This window comes from Peromyscus californicus, unplaced genomic scaffold, assembly GCF_007827085.1.
Source record: "Peromyscus californicus insignis strain IS unplaced genomic scaffold, ASM782708v3 Scaffold_7__1_contigs__length_154581171, whole genome shotgun sequence".
Lineage (NCBI taxonomy): Eukaryota > Metazoa > Chordata > Mammalia > Rodentia > Cricetidae > Peromyscus > Peromyscus californicus.
Genome location: NW_026294595.1, coordinates 6984467 through 7005830, shown reverse-complemented (window position 1 = coordinate 7005830; position 21364 = coordinate 6984467). Strand labels below are relative to the sequence as shown.

The 21364-nt window shown below is 51.2% G+C and overlaps 1 protein-coding gene across 12 annotated transcripts; it reads left to right on the top strand.

Annotated features, from left to right (window-relative positions):
* The first annotated feature begins 81 nt into the window (after window positions 1-81).
* On the top strand, window positions 82-21108 carry Golga2 (golgin A2). 12 transcript variants are annotated; one of them, XM_052722962.1, is made up of 27 exons: window positions 82-200; window positions 4778-4900; window positions 5898-5978; window positions 9714-9824; window positions 10065-10108; window positions 10208-10271; window positions 10645-10701; window positions 10877-10957; window positions 11746-11784; window positions 12028-12090; window positions 12175-12268; window positions 12360-12466; window positions 14861-14919; window positions 15093-15234; window positions 15778-15867; window positions 15963-16070; window positions 16215-16302; window positions 16676-17013; window positions 17190-17303; window positions 17792-18037; window positions 18118-18193; window positions 18385-18497; window positions 18699-18917; window positions 18996-19098; window positions 19199-19305; window positions 19381-19537; window positions 19626-21108. In XM_052722962.1, the coding sequence occupies exons 1-27, from the start codon at window positions 153-155 to the stop codon at window positions 19838-19840; spliced, it is 3087 nt and encodes a 1028-aa protein (XP_052578922.1). In that variant the 5' UTR covers window positions 82-152; the 3' UTR covers window positions 19841-21108. The 12 variants fall into 12 exon arrangements, with proteins under 12 accessions (XP_052578922.1, XP_052578925.1, XP_052578924.1 ...); XM_052722957.1 differs by having other exon boundaries at window positions 83-200; window positions 18412-18497; XM_052722965.1 differs by lacking the exon at window positions 5898-5978 and having other exon boundaries at window positions 18412-18497.
* Window positions 21109-21364: the final 256 nt, after the last annotated feature.

Sequence of the window (21364 nt, the reverse complement as noted above, 5' to 3'; positions counted from 1 at the left end):
GGCCACGCTGCGTTTCCGAGCGGCCTAGAGGCGCCTTGCACCGCCTTCTCTGCCACTTACAGAGGCGCTGTAGCTGCCGGAAGCAGTTCCGCGGTGGCTGCCGGGATTGTGGTGATGTGGCCCCCCCCGCTTCCCCCCCTCCCCACCCCGGGATGTCGGAAGAAACCAGGCAGAGCAAATTGGCTGCGGCCAAGAAAAAGGTAAAGCGCTCCGGGTCGCGGCCCCTTGACCCCTCCCGAGCTCCTCCGACGGCCGGACCACGACCCGAGTCCGAGCCTTTCCCGAGGCGCACGGGAAGAACCCCTCAGCGCCCGGGGCTCCCCTAGTAAAGTCTTCTCAGCCAGCCCCGCCCCCTCAGCAACCCAGCCCCCCCGCCCTCCCGGTCGCCCCTGGGTGACTTTGGCCCGTGACTTAAGGGACTCTCGGCCCTCAACTCCGAACGCCCCATTCCAGACCTCCCTGGGCTCCTGTCTCCGAGCACCTCGCTCCTGGCCCTGTACTCTCATACCCCGCCGCGGAGCGGCGACTCGGGCGTTGGTAGTGTGGAGTGGAATGTAATTACGTCACAGTCCCCCCCCGAAACTGTCATTACTATCCGGAGTCCCGTCTTGGACCGTCCCACCTGCTCACCTAATGTTGTCACCCCCCTTTTCTGTTTCTCTGGTGGAGCACCTATTTCCACCTGGAAGGGAGCGCGAGTACGGAGACGATTCGGGCGCCTCACTCACTCTCTTAACCTAGCCATTAATGAGAGCACAAAACACTGTCAATGTCCCTTGCTGACATGGATGAACGGGTTTGGGTTGGTTGGGTTGGGGTTTTTCAGTTTTCTACTGGCGAGAGAGACTGAAATATCTCTGGAGTGTATAGTGTGTATCATTTTCTTGGGAAACAGAACAGCTTAAAATTCAGCCAAATAATCTTCTCAAACTGGGGTGATGAGAACCACAGGATAAACATGAGGCTTCTCTCTGAAGCATCACTTTTGCATGATTCTTTTGAGACATGAACGTAAAAGTCAGGCATGGCGTTTTCATAGATTTGTAAGAATGTAAAGACTTCTCTGTGGTGATACTGTGTTCCCCAAAATATTGTGCACCCTAATAAACTTATCTGGGGTCAGAGAACAGAACAGCCATAATATTCAACATACAAGTTAGGCAGTGGTAGCACACGCCTTTAATCCTAGCATTCCAGAGGCAGAGATCCATCCGGATCTCTGTGAGTTCAAAGCCACAACTGGAAACAGCCAGGCGTGGTGACTCACGCCTTTAATCCCAGGAAGTGATGGAGGAAATCGGAAAGGTATATAAGGTGTGAAAACCAGGAACTAGGGCTGGTTAAGCTTTTAGACTTTTGAGCAGCAGTTCAGCTGAGATCTATTTGGGTGAGGACTCAGAAGCTTCCAGTCTGGGGAAACAGGATCAACTGAGGAATTGGCGAGGTGAGGAAGCTGTGTCTTGTTCTGCTTCTCTGGTTTTCAGCATTCACCCCAATATCTGGCTCTGGCTTTGTTATTATTAATAAGACCTTTTAAGATTCATGCTACATCTGGCACCCAACATTCGTGGTACGAATTCACGAAAAAGCTACTTGCCTGTGGCGTTGCGGGCCCCAGCCCAGCCATGAGCTACACTTGGCTGGTTGTGGTGGCACACTGGTTGGATTTACTGAAGGAGGCAGAGGCAGGAGAACTCTGAGTTTGAGGCCGGCCTAGGAGGCTTGCTAAGGAGAAGCTGTGGCCGGGGCCGAGCCACAAGTGTAGCACAAATCTTAGAAGGTCTTAAAATAAAAACAAACCCAGGGCCAGGTATTGGGGTGAACACTGGAAGATCAGAGAAGACAGAACAAGCCACAGCCACCTCACCTTGCCAACTCCTCAGCTGATCCTGTTTCCTCAGACTGGAAGCCTCCATGTCCTCATCCAGAATGAATCTCAGCTGAACTGCTGCTCAAAAGCCTAAAAGCTTAACCAGCCCTAATTCCTGGTTTTCACACCTTATATACCTTTCCGATTTCCTCCATCACTTCCTGGGATTAAAGGCGTGAGTCACCATGCCTGGCTGTTTCCAGTTGTGGCTTTGAACTCACAGAGATCCGGATGGATCTCTGCCTCTGGAATGCTAGGATTAAAGGTGTGTGCTACCACTGCCTAACCTCTATGTTTAATATTATGGCTGTTCTGTTCTCTGACTCCAGATAAGTTTATTAGGGTGCACAATATTTTGGGGAACACAATATCACCACTCTTCTCTTTGAAATGATGCTTACTTACTCCTGTTCTCAAGTTCACCAGAGTTGCCTTCATGACTTCTTCCCTTGTGTTATGTTGTGAAAGTTTAGGAAATACTGCTGTGTACCTTTAATACGTGTTGGTAAAGGACCCCAGTGGGGTTAGGCATGTAGCTAAGTTGTTAGGATCCTTGTCTAGTGTATACAAGGGCCCGTTCAATACTCAGCTTAATTGGCAAGAGTGCTTGCCTAACATGTATGAGGCTTTGGGTTGGATCCCAACATGGCATTAACCGGGCAGAACAATGCATGCTGGATCCCAAGACTCTGGGGGTAGAGGCAGAAGGAACAGGACTTCAAGGTTATTTTTGCCTTTATATGTAGTTTTGAGGCCAGCACGGTGTATGTAATACTCCATCTTTACCAAAAAAAAAAAAAAGGTTGGGGGGATTGGGGCTGGCAGGGTGACCCAGCAGCTAAAGCACTTGTTGCTCTTGCAGAGGACCTGGGTTTAGCTCCTACCATCCACATGGCAGCTAACAACCATCTGTAACTCCAGTTCCAGAGGTTCTGTATGACGCCCTCTTCTGGCCATCTAGGTTACTGCATGTATATGATATACAGACATACATGTAGGGAAAAAACTCAAAATAAAAATAATATTTTTAAACTAAATTAATTTTTTTTGTTTTGAAAAGGGTTTATGTAGTCCTGGCTGTACTAGAACTCACTCTGTAGACCAGGCTGACCTCAAATTCACAGAGATCCGCCTGCCTCTTGTCTCCCTAGTGCTGGGATGAAAGGTGTGGGCTACCATGCCCAACAGTCTTTTTTTTTTTTTTAATGGAAGCTGTATATGGCTCAGTAGTAGAACACTGGCCTCATGTGCTTATTGCTTCAGGTTCAATCCCCAGCACTGCCCCCCCAGCCCCCCCACCCCCCCCCCAAAAAAAAAACAACCATTGACTTGAGGTTGTATTGACAGTACTTTGAGACGGTTCATTGGGTAAAGTGCTTGCCACACAGACAGAAGAGCCTGGGTTGAATTCCCTAGAACCCGTGTCAAACCAGACATGGCAGCATGAATCTCTAAGCCCAGGTGCTCTCTGGCTGGGTGGAAGGTAGAGACAGAATTCCTAGAAACTGAAGGGCCATCTAGTCTGCTGTGTGTGGTGACAAGGGACCTGTCTCAAGTGGAAGAGACTTCCTCTGACATTCTTGTATGTACCGTGACACACCAGTGCACCCTCTTACAGTATACAGACATACACGTGCAAGATGCACGCACGCATAAATATTTTTTTTGTTTCTTTGTTTTTGTTTTTCGAGACAGGGTTTCTCTGTGTAGCTTTGCGCACATAAGTATTTTAAAGACAGAATTTTTGGGTTTTATTCCCAGCACCCATGATGACTAATGTCATCTGTGACTCCAGTTCCAAGGGTTCTGACACCCTCTTCTGACCTCTGTGTGCACCAGGTACACATGCAGTGCGCATGTATATATATATATATGTATATATATATATATGGGCAAAACATTCATGCACATAAAATAAATTTAAAAAATAAATAAGAATAAAGACAGAGGCTTGCTTTGTATCCCTAGCTGGCCGGGAACATGCTATGTAGACTAGGCTAGCTCAGCTCATTACAGAGATCCATCTGCTTCTGTTTTGAGTGCTAGGATTAAGGGTGTGTACCACCATGCCCAGCAAGATAATTTTTTTTTAAAGAGGAGTTTTAAGGTCCAGTATATAATTGTCTACTGGTTCATTTGTTTGCTTGTTTTCTTACTCTGAGACGGTATTGCTGTGTAGCCGAGGTTGGCTTCAAACTCATTTTTCTTGCCTCTCCCAAGAGTTGGGATTACAGGTAGGTGACACCGCACCCAGCTAGTTCCTGCTACCAAATGTTTACTCTCAGATCTCTGCCTCTAGATTTTCCCCTTGGGAACTGCAAACCCCAGAGCTGGGAATCAGAAGATTGAGTTTAAACTTGATGTTTGCCTCTGTGTGTATGCACATGTGTATGTGTTGCTGGGATGGAACTCAGGGCCTCTTGAATGCTAGGCAAGTATTTTCCACTGAGCTACATTCCCAGCCCAGTTACTGTCTTTTTAGCCATGCTGTTTCTTCGGCCATTCAAAGGTCATTACGATATCTTGTTGAATTGTGGTACCATTCCGTGAGACTTATGTCCATAAGGGTATTTTTATAAAATTTGCATGGCAGGGACCTGGGCATGAAGCTCAGCTGGTAGAATACTTGCCTTGCTTGCACAAAGCCCTCGGTTTGATCTCCAGTTTGTATAAATGAGGTATGGTGGCACATACTTGTAATCTTAGAGCTTTTAGAGGTTCAGGCAGGAAGATCAGAAGTTCATAGTCATCTAAATCTACATAGCCTGGGATATGTAAGACCCTGTCTCAAACAAGTAATGCATACAGAACCACCAAGCAAAAACCCCTCGATAAAATGGAATGCTGGAGTGGAGGCTGTGAGTACGGGACAAATGGCTTTCATGAGTGTCCCTGTTCTTTCCACAGTTGAGAGAGTATCAGCAGAAGAACAGCGCTGGTGTCCCTGCAGGAGCAAAGAAGAAGAAAAAGATTAAAAATGGCAGTAGCCCTGAGAAAATCACCGCCAATGACTGTCAGTCACCAGAGGATGTGAGTTTGGGCAGCAGAGTCCTGGGGATGGGGTGGAGAGGGCTGTGGTTCGGGTGGAAATGCCAGTGCTGGTTACAAACTCTGGCTCTGAGGGTTGGGAGCCTGGTTCAGTGGCAATGAATTAGGTCTTGCCTAGCAAGAGACCCTGGGTTTGATCTCTGCACAGAAAAAGAAAAGAAAATCTGGGTCTGAATCCTATCTCTCCATCTGCTGGAAATATGATAAGACTTAGAGCAAGTTGTTTAAACTTTTTGAGCCTCTTTTTACATATCTATAAAATAGTGGCTTAATTTAACATGTATTTATAAAGTGTAAATGAAGTTTATTGCAGTTCTTTTTATGTTAGTCCCCTCGACATTAGGTGCTGCTTGATTTTCTTGGTTTGTGGGTAGAAACCAGGCCAGAGGCACCATGATTTGTTCTCAGGCTTTCCTAAAAGGAAATTTTAAGTCCATCTTTGTCATGAGCTTGCTGGGTTACCTCAGGAAAGTCTCTCTCTCTCTCTCTCACTCACTCACACACACACACACACACACACACACACACACACACACACACACACACACATATGCACGCACGCCCGCACACAGAGTTTATCTGATAAGATGATGGTGGATCGGCTTAGTGTCTTACAGACTTGCTTTTTAGCTAGACTGTAGCAGTGTAAGAGTGAAGTCTTACTAGAGAGTCTGGTTTTGAAGATGGACTTGGGCTCTGGGGCCTTTCAGATTGCTCCCTGCAATCCTAGGTCGGTGGAAAGGGTCTCAGTGTTGAGTTGCTGCATTGGTCAAGAGAATTGACTGCATCCCTTGGGGGACTCTTACTTACTCTGAGGGCTGCCTCCGAGAGGCAGCAGGCGGCCGTTTGGAAGGCCGGTGCAGGCCTGGGTGCTGCTCTCCGCTCTTTGGGTGTCCATTTCCCTGACCGTTTCTCTTCTTCCTGCCCTGACCTTCCTGCCTCTCTTCCCGCCCTTGTTTTTCCTTCCCGCCTGCTGTAGATTCAGGACATTCTGAAGGTGTTGGTGTCCGACCTTAACCGTTGCAATGGGGTGTCACTCCCCCCATTAGACAAGAGGAAGGTGAGGCAGTGTCGAGACCCCCTCTGGCTTGCTCTCCCAGCCATGCATGCCCCAGAGGCTTCCCTGCATTGGGAGAGCCTCTGCCACTGGCTTATTTGTGTTGCCCTCTTAACCCTCGGCTCCTTTGTCTGCTTCTTCAACTGCTTGCTTGATTGGGATTTTTTTTTTCTTTCCCCATATCATTTCTCATCTTGGAGAAATTGAGACCCACCTTGGAAATTAGAGCTAATTGGGGAAACAACTTTCAGATGAAGTGTGAGGTGTGGGCTTCTGAATGCCCAGCATGGTGCCATTAGACTGGGATAGATGGAAACACAAAACACCTTTAGGTCTTGCCCTCTGGACAAGACTAGACCATGGAAGTGTGTGAATCTTTTTTATGAATTCATTTTGGCTTGAAACTTAGGAACATAAGGTTATGAGAAAGTGAATTTGCATTATAATTTCTGGGATTAAGACTTTTTTCTAAGAAACTAGCTGGGCAGTGGTGGTGCACACCTTTAATCCCAGAGGCAGGTGGATCTCTGAGTTCAAGGTCAGCCTGGTCTACAGAGTGAGTTCCAGGACAGCCAGGGCTATAGGGAAACCTTGTCTTGGGGGAAAAAAAGAAAGACAGAAACTAACTGTCAAAGAGGTAAAGTTAACCAACAGATGAATGACCAGGAGACTCTGCCCTCTGTGGTTTTGAAAAACCAGTGGGTTCTTGATAGGAAACAGTGGCAGAAATAGATGAACATCCAGGTGTGGTGGTACATGCCTGCGAGCCCAGCACTCAGGAGACTGAGACACATGGATCATAAATCCCCAGACAGTCTGGGGTCTCACACAGATTCCAAACTAAAAGAGCAGGACAGGCTGCCGTGTGACCTCCAGGGTGCTGAGATAAACAACAGAAAGTTGGTACCTAGTGGACTCGAGGCTGGAGAAGGGGGCACTTGCACTACTCTGATGAGAAAAGATGATTCCTGTTCATCCACATTTAGAGCCGGGGAGCAGAGCAGTAGTGAGCTCACAGGCAGGCACCGTTCAGAGACAGCGAGGCCAAGAGGTAGAGGACCTGTGTTCACAGGGCTTGGAGAGGGCCTCCTGGACATGACTTTAGTACTTCTTTCACAGTTAACATGTGCCACAGGACATCTGCCAAAGAAAAGGAGCGGGCTTCTGTCCAACTGAAGGAGTGGCCGGAGCCAAGGCCACTCCTGTTAGAGCCAAGTGTGAAAGGGGCTGGAGCCCGGGCTGGAGCTGGACTCTCTTAGCCACGAGAGCTGCTCCTGGCCAGGTGCTGTGTTGTGCTCAGGGGCTGTGCCTCATTTCTCAGGTCAGAGGTGGCACACTGTTGGTGGGGTCAGGGGCATGGAGGAAACTTGCAGTCACATATTTGACATTTGTTCCACTAGGCAGAGAACCTGGGCCTCAGTTTCCTCATTGGAAAAATACTAACCTGAGCACCCAACCCCCGCTGTTGTGGGAACAGAGGCTTTCCTTGTGTTCCTAAAGCTTTCTTGACTCAGTAACTGATTTTCTACTCCAGGAATGAAGGAGAGTAGCATCTCCTGAGTAGAGATGAAACAGGAAGTTATGGAAAAAGGAAGGTGGTTTCTAATGAGTACTTTTAAGGAGAGTGAAAACTTTTTTTTTTGTTGTTTGTTTGTTTTTCGAGACAGGGTTTCCCTGTGTCATTTTGGTGCCTGTCCTGGATCTCACTCTGTAGCCCAGGCTGGCCTCGAACTCACAGAGATCCGCCTGGCTCTGCCTCCCGAGTGCTGAGACTAAGGCGTGGGCCACCACCGCCCGGCTGAAAACTTTTTTTAAAACTCCATGCTTAGCTGTAAGACTTCAAGTTGAGGAGCTATTTGGTTGCTCATAGAGTATTTGAAAGTACAGCAGCCATGTGTGGTATCCTATGCCTACAATCCCTGCTCTTCGGAAGCTGAGGCAAAGAGGGGGTCCCCAGTCTGAGGGCAGCATGGGCTTTATAGCCAGAGAAAAAACCAAAAGGTGCTCGGGAAATGCTTTATTTTTTTGCCTGTCTGAATGTTTCCAATCTTAGAGATGTATGTTCCTAAGATGCCACAAGGGACCCAGAGCCTAGGAAGGTCTGTCACTGTGAGTGCCACACTCCCCTGACTGTGTCCCTGTTCTTACCAATTAGATTCAACTGTAGAGCTGCCAAGGCAACATGTATGGGTGGTTCCAAGCTGACAGTCACATGGGATTCAGGGGCATGGCCACAGTAAACCTGTAAAGAGTGAGGCTTTCTCTTGTTCTCCAAGGTTTCTCACTTGCTCAATGGAGGGACTCTGGTCAGCATTCAAGAGGCTGAGACTGAAGGCTCAGAAAGCAGGCAGCCCTCTCTTTGGAGAAAGGCATGACCACTTCCTCCCAGGCGAGCCTTGCTGGACAGGCCTGGGCTTCCTGGTCCTCTTCCTTTTTCTTCCCATTCTCATTAGAAGAACTCTAAACCAAAGACATTTTGTTTTGTCTTGCTTTTTTTTTTTTTTTTTTTTTTTTGTTTTTGTTTTTTTGTTTTTTTCGAGACAGGGTTTCTCTGTGTAGCTTTGCGCCTTTCCTGGAACTCACTTGGTAGCCCAGGCTGGCCTCGAACTCACAGAGATCCGCCTGGCTCTGCCTCCCGAGTGCTGGGATTAAAGGCGTGCGCCACCACTGCCCGGCTTGTCTTGCTTTTCAAGATGGTGTTTGTAGCTGAAGTTTTCCTGGTCCTGCCTGGCCCACAGTCAGGACAAATCTCTCTCACCCGCCAGTAAACTTCAGCTACAGGGGTTTCTCTGTATAGCCCTGGCTCTCCTGGAACTCACCCTATAGACCAAGCTGGCCTCACAGAGATCTACCTGCCTCTGCCTCCAGAGTGCTGGGATTAAATGTGTGCACCATCATGCCCAGTGGGTCAGGCCTCACTCTGAGAATATGTCTCTGGCTGGGTGGTGGCACACACCTTTAATCCCAGCACTCTGGAGGCAGAGGCAGGCAGTTCTCTGGAGTTCGAGGCCAGCCTGGTCTCCAGAGTGAGTTCCAGGACAGCCAGGACTACATAGTGAGAGCCAGTCTCCAAAACAAAACAAGAAGTAAGAGTGAGGCCTGAGCCTGAGGAGTGGCTGGGTACACTGAGGAGTGGTCAAGCAGGTAGTTCCCGCTAGGGAAGTGAGGAGATTTCCACAAGCCACCACATCCTGAATCCTAGGATTGGTCCCTAGGAAGGTCATGTGATCTCCCGGATGCTGCAAGCCAGAGGGCAGCCATTGCTCTCTGCTTATGGTTGTTTCTGAATCAACAAACACAGCCAGTGCGTGGGTCTGGGAGGAGGGAAGGCAGGAAGGCAAGAGGAAGGGGCGAGTGGTTATGTTGGCCCTGACGACTAGTCCATCCCAGGAGCAGGGCCCGGAGTCAGGGTCATAGTCAGCGCAGGCTGCTCTCTGGCTCCTGGACGTGGGCACTTCCTTCTACCTGCTGTGGCTGCCACAGGTCAGAGCTCCAGAGGGAACAAGGTCCTCGGGTGTTCAGGAAGGAGACCCTGCAGCCCCTGCTTTGAGCTTTAGTCCTTCAAAGTGCTAAGTGGCCTGAGGCCTGGGCAGGCCGTGTCTGTACCCCAGTAGCTCCCAGCATGTGCGACTGTCCTGTGACTACTGCTGTGCTACCCTGCTTGTCCCGTCATGTCATGTCCATGGCAGCGAGGCGCCTCATGGTCTTCTAACTGCCCCCCCCTCTGTTCTGTGACAGGTGCCCACAGACCGAGCTGCTCCTGCACCGCCAACTGCTGCTGATGACACTCTGTTTCTTGGTGTTGTCCCTTCCCCCGATGCTGACCTCACTAGCATGGCATCACCTCAGGTTTGTGCTTTTTCCCTTTCGCATGCTACGCTCCTGTCTGCTTGCCAAAGGACTTTACCGTCTCTGAACTCTCCTCTCTCTTCAGGTAGCTTGGTCCAGGGGCTGCTCCTGGAGCCTGGTGTGGGGAGGCCAAGCTGGGGAGGCTTGGGGAGATGGGTGTTGATGAGCTTGGCCCACCCTGCCCCTGTGTGATGACGAGCAGAAGCTGAATAGTGACCTGGTTTGTTTCTACCCATACAGAGCCATGACGCTGGCAATTGCTCTGACCTCATGGAGGAGACGAAGTAAGCGTTCCCTACTGAGGGAGTCAGGGCAGGTCTCTGCGCACGAGCCGGGTTCCCTTCAGACCACTTGCACCCCTGACCCTATGTCTCCTTCCTTAGGACTTTCTCGTCAACTGAGAGTCTGCGACAACTTTCTCAACAGCTCAATGGTCTTGTGTCTGAGGTACCGCAGGACTGGGGTTCGGAAAGAAGGTAGAGGGAAAGGAAAGCATGGTAGAAGCTGAGGCAGGGGTTCTCAGGAGACTGACTCAAGACAGGATCCTGTCAGACTCAAAGAAGACAGATATGGACCCTGATGGGTGCCGTGGTTTTATCCTGGTAGAGAAAGTGCGGGATGACAGCTGTTGAGGGGCGGGCCTGAGCCATGGTGGGATAAGAACCATGACCATGACGAGTAGCACAGAGATGGTGTGAGAGGAGAGGCCCGAGGTAGGCAGGAAAGCAGATTCTGCCAGTTGAGGGGGAAGTAAGGAGGCTGAAGGGATTCCACATTGAAGGTGGCGGAGCATCTCCATATGAGATATTGTCTCTCCTAGTCTACCTCCTACATCAACGGGGAGGGCCTCACATCTTCCAACATGAAGGAACTGGAGGTGAGTGGCTATGGGACATGGCTCAGCGACCCTTTAAGCCACCCACCTATCTCCTCGTACAGTGGGACCTGAGTGCCCGCTGCCAGCTGAGACGGCCCGCCACCCCTAACCCTAATGATGCTCTCTCTACCTTTCCCCCCATCCCTCCTCCAACTCCTCTCTGCATGCGCCTCAGAGCCGGTACCAAGAGCTAGCAGTAGCCCTGGACTCCAGCTATGTAACAAACAAACAACTCAGTAGCACGATAGAGGAATTGGTAAGAGTCCAGTGGGGTCCCCGATTCTTGCTGCCAGTCCTGGGCTTCAGGTTCCCCTTGGGGCTCTGCAGAGAGAGACTGGGAGCCCCTGGGACCACAGGGACATGGGAACCCTGGGGGCGTCAGTCTCAGCTGGAGGCAGCCAGAGCATAGAGCATGCAGCATGATCCTCCTCGCTGCTCCCCACCTTGTTGCTGTGCTCCAGACTCCCAGCTTGAGTCCCACCCCACTTGTCCTGAGCTTGGTGCCTCCAGGGGACGAGAAGAAAACCCAGTTGGTTGTCAGGAGCCCCGTGGCCTGCCCTGGCATGGGTCCTAATTTGCTCTGATTTGGGCCACACCACACCCTGGGTTTGAGTTTCCTGTTGAGGCAGCGTTGGAGAGGGTCAGAGATGTCTTTCCACTCTTAAGTAGCAGGGGTTTAAAGGCTTACTGAACTCTCAGAACCAAGTGCTCTCCCATTCCTCTCTTGGCTGTGCAAGATACAGTCAGTTCTTCACTCAGCACTCTTCCAGATCCGAAGCCGGCAGAGGGTAGTCTTCTTTCTCAAGCTTGTTTCTGGAGTTGCTGTCCTTTAACCTGGACCCAGAGTCAGACCTCTGTTGTATGGTTGTGAACAAGAGGCAGCCAAGACACAGACTGTAGCTCCTGGGGAACTTTAGGAGTTTGTTGGTTCATGTGCCCTTGCTGGTCTGAGCACCTTTTTCAAATCCATTTCCCTGCTCTGTCTTGGTCTGGGTGTCATAAAAGGAGCCAGCCCCAGTCACCTTCCTTTGGCTCTTCCCACAGAAACAACAGAACCAAGATACTCTGGATCAACTGGAAAAAGTACTGTGGTTTCTGTGTTTGCTCTTTTTGTGGCTTATGTGGTTGGGGAGACCTCAGAGTTGCAGGCTTTGGTCTTGCTGGATTTTATCCTGGAGAAGACTCACCCCATAGGGTGTCCTCCATAGGATCCTTATAACCTGGCCTCATGGTGGACCTGTCCTGGGCCACTGGTGGCTTTCTGGGGGCTCGTCCATTGCTGGGAATCTGCTTCCCTACTAAGAATTGCACTTCCCATGCCCACAGGAGAAGAGAGATTATCAGCAGAAGTTGGCAAAGGAGCAGGGAGCTCTCAGGGAACAATTGCAGGTGAGTGGCCTGTGTGGTGGCCCTATGTCCCCCAGAGAACATGTCTCTCCTTTCTCTCAGCATTTTTGGGCTTTTCTCCCAAAGGTTCACATTCAGACCATAGGCATCCTGGTGTCTGAGAAGGCAGAATTACAGACAGCCCTGGCCCACACTCAGCAAGCAGCCAGGCAGAAAGCAGGTAGGATCAGGCACCCTTCAGCCTTGTACTGATGCCTTGGCAGGCCTGAGGGAGGGTCACTGGGGCTCCATCTTGACTGATCTCCTTTCAGGAGAGTCAGAGGATCTTGCCAGCCGCCTGCAGTCTTCCCGACAGCGTGTGGGAGAGTTGGAGCGGACACTGTCTACTGTGTCAACGCAACAGAAACAGGCAGACAGGGTAAGACAAGTCGCCTCTCTGGCCATCAGCAGTATCCTGGTTGACAGGGAGCTTCAAGGGCTTTTCTGCACGGTCCAGTGTCTTGCTGCTGACAACTCAGCATGGGCTCTTTGTTGCTGCTTTTGTTGTGGGATTGGAAGAAGCATACTGGGGACAAGTCCATAGCTGGCTAACTGGGGGCTGTGCAATTGAGCTCTAAATGCAAACGTAGAGGCAGGTGTCTGCTGTGACTTCAACTGGCTGTGGCCTTGGCCAAGTGCTGAGAGAGGGGATATGGACCCTGGGCTGTGAAAGTACAGAAGAGCTTAGCACAGTACCATTGTGGAGAGGGGAATGTGTGTGTACAACATATGTAAAACATGTCTGAGATGCTGAGAATTGAACTCAGGACCTCTAGAAGAGCAGTCATCTTAACTGCTGAGCCATCTTTCCAGCCCTGTTTTTTTTTTTTTTTTTTTTTTTTGTTTTGTTTTGTTTTTTGGTTTTTTGGTTTTTCAAGACAGAGTTTCTTTGTGTGGTCCTGGAACTCTCTCTGTAGCCCAGGCTGGCCTCGAACACACAGAGATCTGTCTGCCTCTGCCTCTGAGTGCTGGGATTAAAGGTGCGCACCACCACCACCTGGTAGAGGAGCTTTTTTATTTATATTTTTAAGTTTTATTTACTTTTATTTTGTGTGTGTGTGTGTGTGTGTGTGTGTGTGTGTGTGTGTGTGTGTGTTGCTTGCCTTTATGTATATGTACTACATACAGGCATAGCTGATATCTGCAGAGGGCAGAAGGTACTTGGATCCTCTGGAACTGGATCCCAAACCATGTTGGTGCTGGGAACCAAACCAGGTCTCCTGGAAGAACAACATCTGCCCCCTTTACTGAGTTTTTCTTTTTTTGTTGTTAACTGTTTTGTTTTTGAGACAGAGTCTCTGTGTAATCCTGGATGGCCTGAAACTCACAGAGATCTGCTTGTCTCTGCCTCCCAAGTTCTGGGATTAAAGAGTTGTTCCACCACTGCCTGGTTCAGGAGTTCTTGTTTAAAAAAAAGAGTTAGCTGGGAGGTGGCCGTTAATCCCAGCACTTGGTAGGCAGGAACAGGTGGATCTCTGAAGCCAGCCTGGTCTACAGAGAGAGTTCTAGGGCAGCCAGGGTTACAGGGCTACACAGAGAAACCCGGTCTTGAACCCCACCACCACCACCACCACCACCAAAAAAGGAGTTACTAGGGAGGCATGGTGATGCACACATCTTTAATCCCAGCCCTCTGGAGGCGGAGGCGGGTGGATGTTTGCAAGTGGAGGCCAGCCTGGTCTACACAGTGAGTTCCAGGACAACCAGGGCTATATAATAGAGAGATCCTGTCTCAAAAAATAAAAAAAAAAAAAAATTATAAATAATTTTTTTTTAAAAGGAATGAACCAGATGGAATGGCACATGCCTATAATTCCAGCACTTGAAAGAGAAAGGCCAGCCCCATCTGCATGAGACTCTGTGTCATAAAACCAAAACGAATGCTGGACAAGGCAACATATGCCTGTAATCCCAGCACTGGGAGGCTGAGGCAAGAGGATTCAAGGCCATCTTGGGCTATAGTGTAGATTCTAGGCTTGCCTGGTTGTTTAGACCCTGCTTCAGGAGAAAAAATAAAAGAGAGCTGGGTCAGTGGTAGAGTGATTGGCCTGTACAAGGACTTGAGTTTGATCCCCAGCCTTGCAAAAAAAAAATAATAATAATAATTATTAATTAAAAACAAAAACAGGGCTGGAGAGATGGCTTAGCAGTTAAGAGCACAGACTGCACTTCCAGAAGATCAAGGTTTGATTCCCAGTGCCCACATGGCAGCTCACAGCTGTCTGTAATTCATGCTTGTGGAGCATAGACATATATGTAGGCAAAACACTAGTACACATAAAGAAAAGTTTAAAAATATTTTGAAAACAAACAATCCTGAAGGCTATGACTGGTGGTATGGGCCTTTGGTCCCGGTTGTTGGGGAGGCTGAGTCAGGAAGATCATCTAAGCACAGGAGTTTGAAGCCAGCTAGGAAAACATAGTGTGACCCCACCATAAAAACAAAACAAAACTGGACAGTGGTAGCTCACGCCTTTAATCCCAGCACTCTGGAGGCAGATACAGGCAGATATCTGAGTTCAAAGCCAGCCTGGTCTACAGAGTGAGTTCCAGGACAGCCAGGACTACACAGAGGAACCCTGTCTTGAAAAACCAACCAACCAAGCAAGCACAGAGAAACACAAAGGAGACCACAGACTTGGAAATGCCTTGGGACAATGTCAAGTGTGATTGAGGACCGGAAAGGTCACTGTGGAGTGTCACTGGGGCTGTTGGTATTGTGCCAGCTGTCTCTTCAGCCTGCCAGGTCCAGACTCGGCTTCTTTATCTGCAGTACAACAAGGACCTAACCAAAGAGCGAGATGCCCTCAAGCTGGAATTGTACAAGAACAAGTAAGATGGGAAGGAGGCTGGGCTTGTGTAGAGCTGGGCTGTAGTCCCAGCCATGCTCCTGACTCATGGTGTGGCCTGTCACTTGTGACTTGATTTGGCTTTGTGGCAGGGCTCATGCATTACTCTAAAACGTGATCCTTTCTGTTCTCTTTCTGCACTGCCTCTGACCGTAGCAAAAATAATGAGGACCTGAGGCAGCAGAACTCAGAACTGGAAGAGAAACTCCGAGTCTTAGTGGCAGAGAAAGCAGCTGCACAGTTGGGGGTGGAGGAGCTGCAGAAAAGGCTGGAAATGTCGGAGCTGCTGCTGCAACAGGTGAGAGGCTCAGCCCGCACCCTAAGGCCCAGGCACAGTCTCGGCATCCTTGGAGGCGACCTGTAGCCGAGCACTGGACAGCGTGAAGCCTCCTCCTGGTCCTGCTGTAGAATTCATTGGTAAAATGTTCGACAGTGGAGCCTGGACCACAGCTATGGAGTCCTAGTCCTAGTAGTGGTGGTGTAGCTGTTAAATTTTTTTTTTGACATGTCCTGGTTGAAAAACTATCTTGTTTGTTTGTTGATGTTGAGACAGAGTCTTATCGGTAGCCCAGAGTGACTTGTAACTCACTAGGTAACCAGGCTAGCCTTGAACTCATGGTGGTCCTCCTACCTTAGCCTTCCCAGTGCTGAGGTTGCAGGCATGAGCTTCCATGCCCAGCTGAAAACCCATCATCCTGTTTCATTTAAATGACATATGCAGGAGGCTGTTTACCGCCTCCTGGTACTTTTCTCATACTGCAGTGACCCTGAGTTGTCCATTAATCCCAGCTTACATTCTTGGGAGGACACTGATGTGGAACCCCTCATTTTCCTTCTACAGTTCTCTAGCCAGTCTGAGGCCTCTGACAGTAACCAGCAGTTACAACATGCCATGGAGGAGCGGGCTCAGCTGGAGACCCACGTAGGCCAGGTGAGGATTTGTGGGGAAGGAGGGCATGACCTCAGGTGACCAAGGGCAGGTGAGAACTAGTGACAGCCCTTCGTAACTTGTGCGTACTGATGCAGCTGATGGAGTCGCTGAAACAGCTCCAGATGGAGAGGGACCAGTATGCAGAGAACCTGAAAGGAGAGAGTGCCATGTGGCAGCAGAGGATACAGCAAATGGCAGAGCAGGTGAGGCCTGGCCCCTGGGGTCCTTGCTCTTCCTGCGCACCAGTAGGGTGCAGCTGAGGGGTGAGGGGCTTCAGTTTTACAGAGGTGGGACCGGGACTAGATGATGCCTGAGAGCTCCAGCTCTTTCCCTATGCCTTTGGGCAGGTGCACACACTGAAGGAAGAGAAGGAACACAGAGAGAGTCAGGTACAAGAGCTGGAGACCAGCTTGGCAGCACTCAGGAGTCAGATGGGTGAGTAGGGCAAGAAGGACCTGAGAACAGGAGTGGGCCCAAGGGCCAGGAAGGTGGTTTCCATTGCCCTGGGGAGGCAGGCGGGTGCAAGGGCATTGTAGCAGAGGGCAAGGGGTCTCTGCCAAGAGGTGGCAAGTCTTGTCCCTCTGAGCATGTGTCCTCCTTCTGTGCAGAGCAGGGTGCCATGCCTACTGCTCCCCCTGCAGGTGACTGAGCATCACAGAACGGTACTAGAGTGGCTTAAAATCCTCACCTCGTCTTAGACCCTGACAGAAAAGAAGCCAAGGCTTGGGGCAGGAAGCCTGAGCTCACAATGGAGTCTATCTGAGAAGCCAAGGGTGGATCCCCTCACTGTGCCTGCTTCCTTTCTCAGAGGAGCCACCACCCCCAAAGCCTGAGGCGGGGCCTTCTGAGGTCGAAGAGCAGCTGCAGGGAGAGGTTGAGCAGCTGCAGAAGGACCTGGAGAATCTGATGGGACAGCTGAAGGCCCAGGTGCAGGACAATGAGAGCCTGAGCCTCCTGAACCGGGAGCAGGAGGAGCGGCTGCTGGAGCTGGAGCGGGCGGCCGAGCGCTGGAGTGAGCAGGCAGAGGAGCGCAAGCAGATCCTGGAGAGCATGCAGAGTGACCGCACCACCATCAGCAGAGCACTGTCGCAGAACCGAGAGCTAAAGGAGCAGTTGGCTGAGCTGCAGAACGGCTTTGTCAGGCTGGTGCGGAGCCTGCAGGCCCTCCCTACTCACAGGGAACACACTCACCCCTTCACTGCAAGGGATGGGGTGCTGTGGGAATGATCCAGCAGTCTTCCCTGCTCTGTGGGAGGAGGGGCACATGCAGGTCTGGGCACCCTACCCACACTAGGTCCTGTTGACTGCTGCTTTCTGTCCAGACCAACGAGAACATGGAGATTACCAGTGCCCTGCAGTCAGAGCAGCATGTCAAGAAGGAGCTGGCTAAGAAGTTGGGCGAGCTGCAGGAGAGGCTGGGAGAGCTGAAGGAGACGGTAAGGCCTACCCCATATGGTGCCAGTCACTGGATTTGGGGAAGTGCAAGGCCCATCACAGATCAGCTGCAGCCTGCGGACAGGCTTGCAGATCAGCCTATGACTCTTGTATTAGAGATGGGTAGCCCTGGACTGCTCTTCATCTGGGCTAAGGCCAGAGCTGACTCTTTATAGTTGGAGGTTATACAGTGCTCTGGGTTCAGGCTGCTTTCACGTCCATTTGTTCAAATGCTTCCTATCACCAGACCTGTTCATTAAACTTAAAAGATGAGTTTCCTCGTAGAAGTGTTGAAAGTTAAATGAGAAAATGTGCATAACTATTGGGCACTAGTGGTTTGTGCAGAACAATGTGTTGATTCCATCTGCCTTCCCGTACTTGGGGCCTAAAGTGGTGAGAAAGGAGACTGAGTATGAAGCTGGGTGCCAAGGCATGGGCCCAGGATGTGGAAGCCAGCCACTGCCTGCCCTCAGGCCTAGTCTTCCTGCAGGTGGAGCTGAAGAGCCAAGAAGCACAGGGTCTGCAGGAGCAGCGAGACCAGTACCTGTCCCACCTGCAGCAGTACGCTGCTGCCTACCAGCAGCACTTGGCCGCCTATGAGCAACTGACCTCTGAGAAGGAAACACTGCACAAGCAGCTGCTGCTGCAGACACAGCTCATGGACCAGCTGCAGCATGAGGAGGTGCAGGGCAAGATGGCAGCTGAAATGGCCCGCCAGGAGTTGCAGGAGGCCCAGGTGAGGCCATTGCTGAGGCTGGGCGCTAGTGGGAGGATCTGGCCACCTCTATACTTTCTCACTCTTTCCTGGCCCCTTAGGCACGCCTGGAAGCCACCAGCCAAGAGAACCAGCAGCTCCAGGCCCAGCTGAGCCTCTTGGCTCTCCCTGAGGAAGGTAAGACCACACCTGTAGTGTGGGAGACCCTTACTGACTCTTATCAGAAGAGCTGACATCTTTGGAGATGCTTTGAGAATGGTTGGGCATTCTCTAGTCGGTGGCTGGCCCTGGGGTATGCAGTGGGGTACAGAGGTAGGGGCCTGAGCTGTCTTCCTTAACCCACTCTGTCTACCTGCTGGGATTATCAGCGGAGACAACCTACTGTCTGCCCCCAGGAGATGTGGAGCAAGAGGAGGAGGAGGAGGAGGCTCCTCGGCCCAGTGTGACCATCCCAGAAGACCTAGACAGTAAAGAGGCCATGGTGAGCTGGGCTCTGCCCTGCCCCTTCTCTTCCCTGCCTCTGTGGTCCCTTGGTTTCCTGCCCTCTCGTTTCTTTTGATTACCGTGTTGTGCCTGGGAGCCACTGGTCAGACACTCCCCCATCTGGGAATAGGTGCTCCCTCTACCTCCCTGCCCCTTATCCTGACATCTCCTAAGAAGCACAACTCCTGCTTGTGTGCAGGTAGCGTTCTTTAACACAGCCATAGCCAGTGCTGAGGAAGAGCAGGCCCGGTTACGCGTGCAGTTGAGAGAGCAGAGGGCACGGTGCCGGAGCTTGGCTCAGCTGGCAGCCCCAGTCCAAAGTAAGCTCGAAAAGGAGACAGAGGTCCCCACGAATGTGAGTGACTCTGTGTCTGAGGAGAGTAACCAGGCCCTACATGTAGCCATGGAGAAGCTGCAGGTGAGTGCGTCTTTGGGGGCTGGGAGGGTGGGACCAGCCAGGGCTCCTGAGTCTCTGAGACCTCTGTTTTGGCTCCAGAGCCGCTTCTTGGAGGTCATGCAGGAGAAAGTGGAGCTCAAGGAGAGGGTAGAGGAACTTGAACATTGCTGTATCCAGCTTTCTGGAGAGACAGACACCATTGGTGAGGCAGAGCCCAGCCTAGTGCAGTTGGGGCTACACATGGGGCAGATTGGGGGAGCCTCGGTATCTGAGCCTTGTCCACCTGCCTGCCATCCCCACAGGAGAGTACATTGCCCTCTACCAAAACCAGAGGGCAGTGCTGAAGGCCCGGCACTTGGAGAAGGAGGAGTACATCAGCAGGCTAGCCCAGGACAAGGAGGAGATGAAGGTGAGCCCACACTTCTGTGGTCAGGCCCTGTCTAGGCTGGGCTGGGATACTCAACTTGAGTGCCCGTCCCTCCAGGTAAAGCTGCTGGAGCTGCAGGAGCTGGTGTTAAGGCTTGTGAGCGAGCGTAATGAGTGGCAGAGCAAGTTCCTGGCAGTCTCTCAGAACCCTGTTGATGTGCCCACCCCAGTGCCCACAGGGTCCGAGGAGCTTGGAGCTGCTGACCAGCAGGGTGGTGAGTAGACCCCCTGGCTTGGGCAGGGACAAAGGGGAGACTCCCATGGCATGCAGAGCCCTGACACCTCCCTCCCCTTTCTCTAAAGACCTCAGGGAGGTGAGCCTGGCTGACAGTGTGGAGCCTGTACAAGGAAAGGCTGGGCCACCCGCTCCCCCTGAGAACCCCACTGCACAGCAGATCATGCAGCTGCTGCGTGAGATCCAGAATCCCCAGGAGCGTCCAGGCCTGGGCAGCAACCCTTGCATCCCCTTTTTCTACCGTGCTGATGAGAATGACGAAGTGAAAATCATGGTTGTCTAAAAGACTGGCAGCCAAAGGTTCTGCCCCAACCCACCCCCTTCCTCAGTCACCCTTATCCTCTAAGGTCAGACTCCACCTGCCTCAAGGGGCTGAGGAAGTAGCTCAGTTGGTAGAGTACTTGACTGCCATGCACACAGCCCTGGGTCCTGTCCCCAGCACCTTGGAAACTGGTGATGCTTGGAATTGGAGCACTTGGGAAATGGAGGCAGGAGAATCAACCACCCTCACCTACCTAGTAAGTTTGAGGCCACACTGAGACCCTGTCTGAAAAAAACCAAAAGATGAGACTCCTTATATTAATGTGGGATACAAAGGGGACGGGCCCTGTGCCCTCTTAGCCAGAGCGGTTTTACTTTCTAAACTCCTGTTAGAGAAGGAACACTGGACTTGGTAGTTGAGCAGACTGCCTCTCTGGGTAGCTGGTGACTTCCTGACGAAGCTGTCTTTAATTGGAGGGCATTGGTCCTTACTCCAGACACTGGGCAGCATTTTCCTGGCCAGGTGCAGCATAGGCTGATAGCTGCACTCTAGCACTCACAGGGCTCCTTTTTCTTGCCATCCCTCACTCCCTTCCACCCTCCTTTTCCTCCTCGTCCCTTTACCTTACTTTCTGTAGATAGTGTCTCATGTAGCCCAGGCTAACCCTGAACTCACTACACATTGAACTTGTGATTCTCCTGCCTCACCATTGTGCCTGGTGTTTTGCAGTGCTAAGCAGGCACTCTACCAATTGATTTACACTCCCAGCACTATGTACCTTTCTGTGTGGTAATGCTGGGGATGGAACCCAGGGCCCAGCATATCCCCAGACCACCTCCCATCTTCTTAGAGGCACTTTAGGGCAGTGGGGCTGGGCAGCATTTCCATGGGTCCCCAGGCAGTTCCAGAAAGCATCCTACTTAGGAGGGCTTCTGTCTTTTTAGAGGCACTTTGGGACAGGGAAAGTGGGTACTATTCTCTCAGGCCTTATGACAATTGGGGTAACTGTACGCCAAGCAGGATAGAGGCTGCTGAGGGGGGCCTCCCCTCTGGTGTACATATTGTACCTGTGTACCATTTTGTATATTCCGGGGTAGGGACACCCCCTGTATCATAGTGGAGGTTGGAGCTGGCAAGTGGGGAGGAGGTTCTAGTCCTTGGGGCTGGGAAACTTATTTATTGGTAGTGGAGGACAGAGAACAGGAGGCAGAGATGGGGTTGTGGCACCCTGCTGATGCAGCTCCTCTTTATTTTGCTTTTTACTTGGGAAATAAATGGATTTAGCCATACTACTGGGCCTAGGGTGTTCCTGTCACTGGGTTCTGGGGTTAGCCTCATGTTGGCACTGAGCAGGGAGTGTCCTGCCAGCAGAGGGCAGGCTTCTGGCCTGTAAGGAGCCCAAGGTTTGAAGTGCCTAGCAGGGCTGATTGGCTCCCATCGTCTGGGTACTGCTTACTAAAGCCAAGGGATCCCAGGGGCGTGTCATGGGGCCACGAGTCGAGCCTGACCTGTATGTAGTGGAGCACCTGTAGGTGGGTGCAGCAC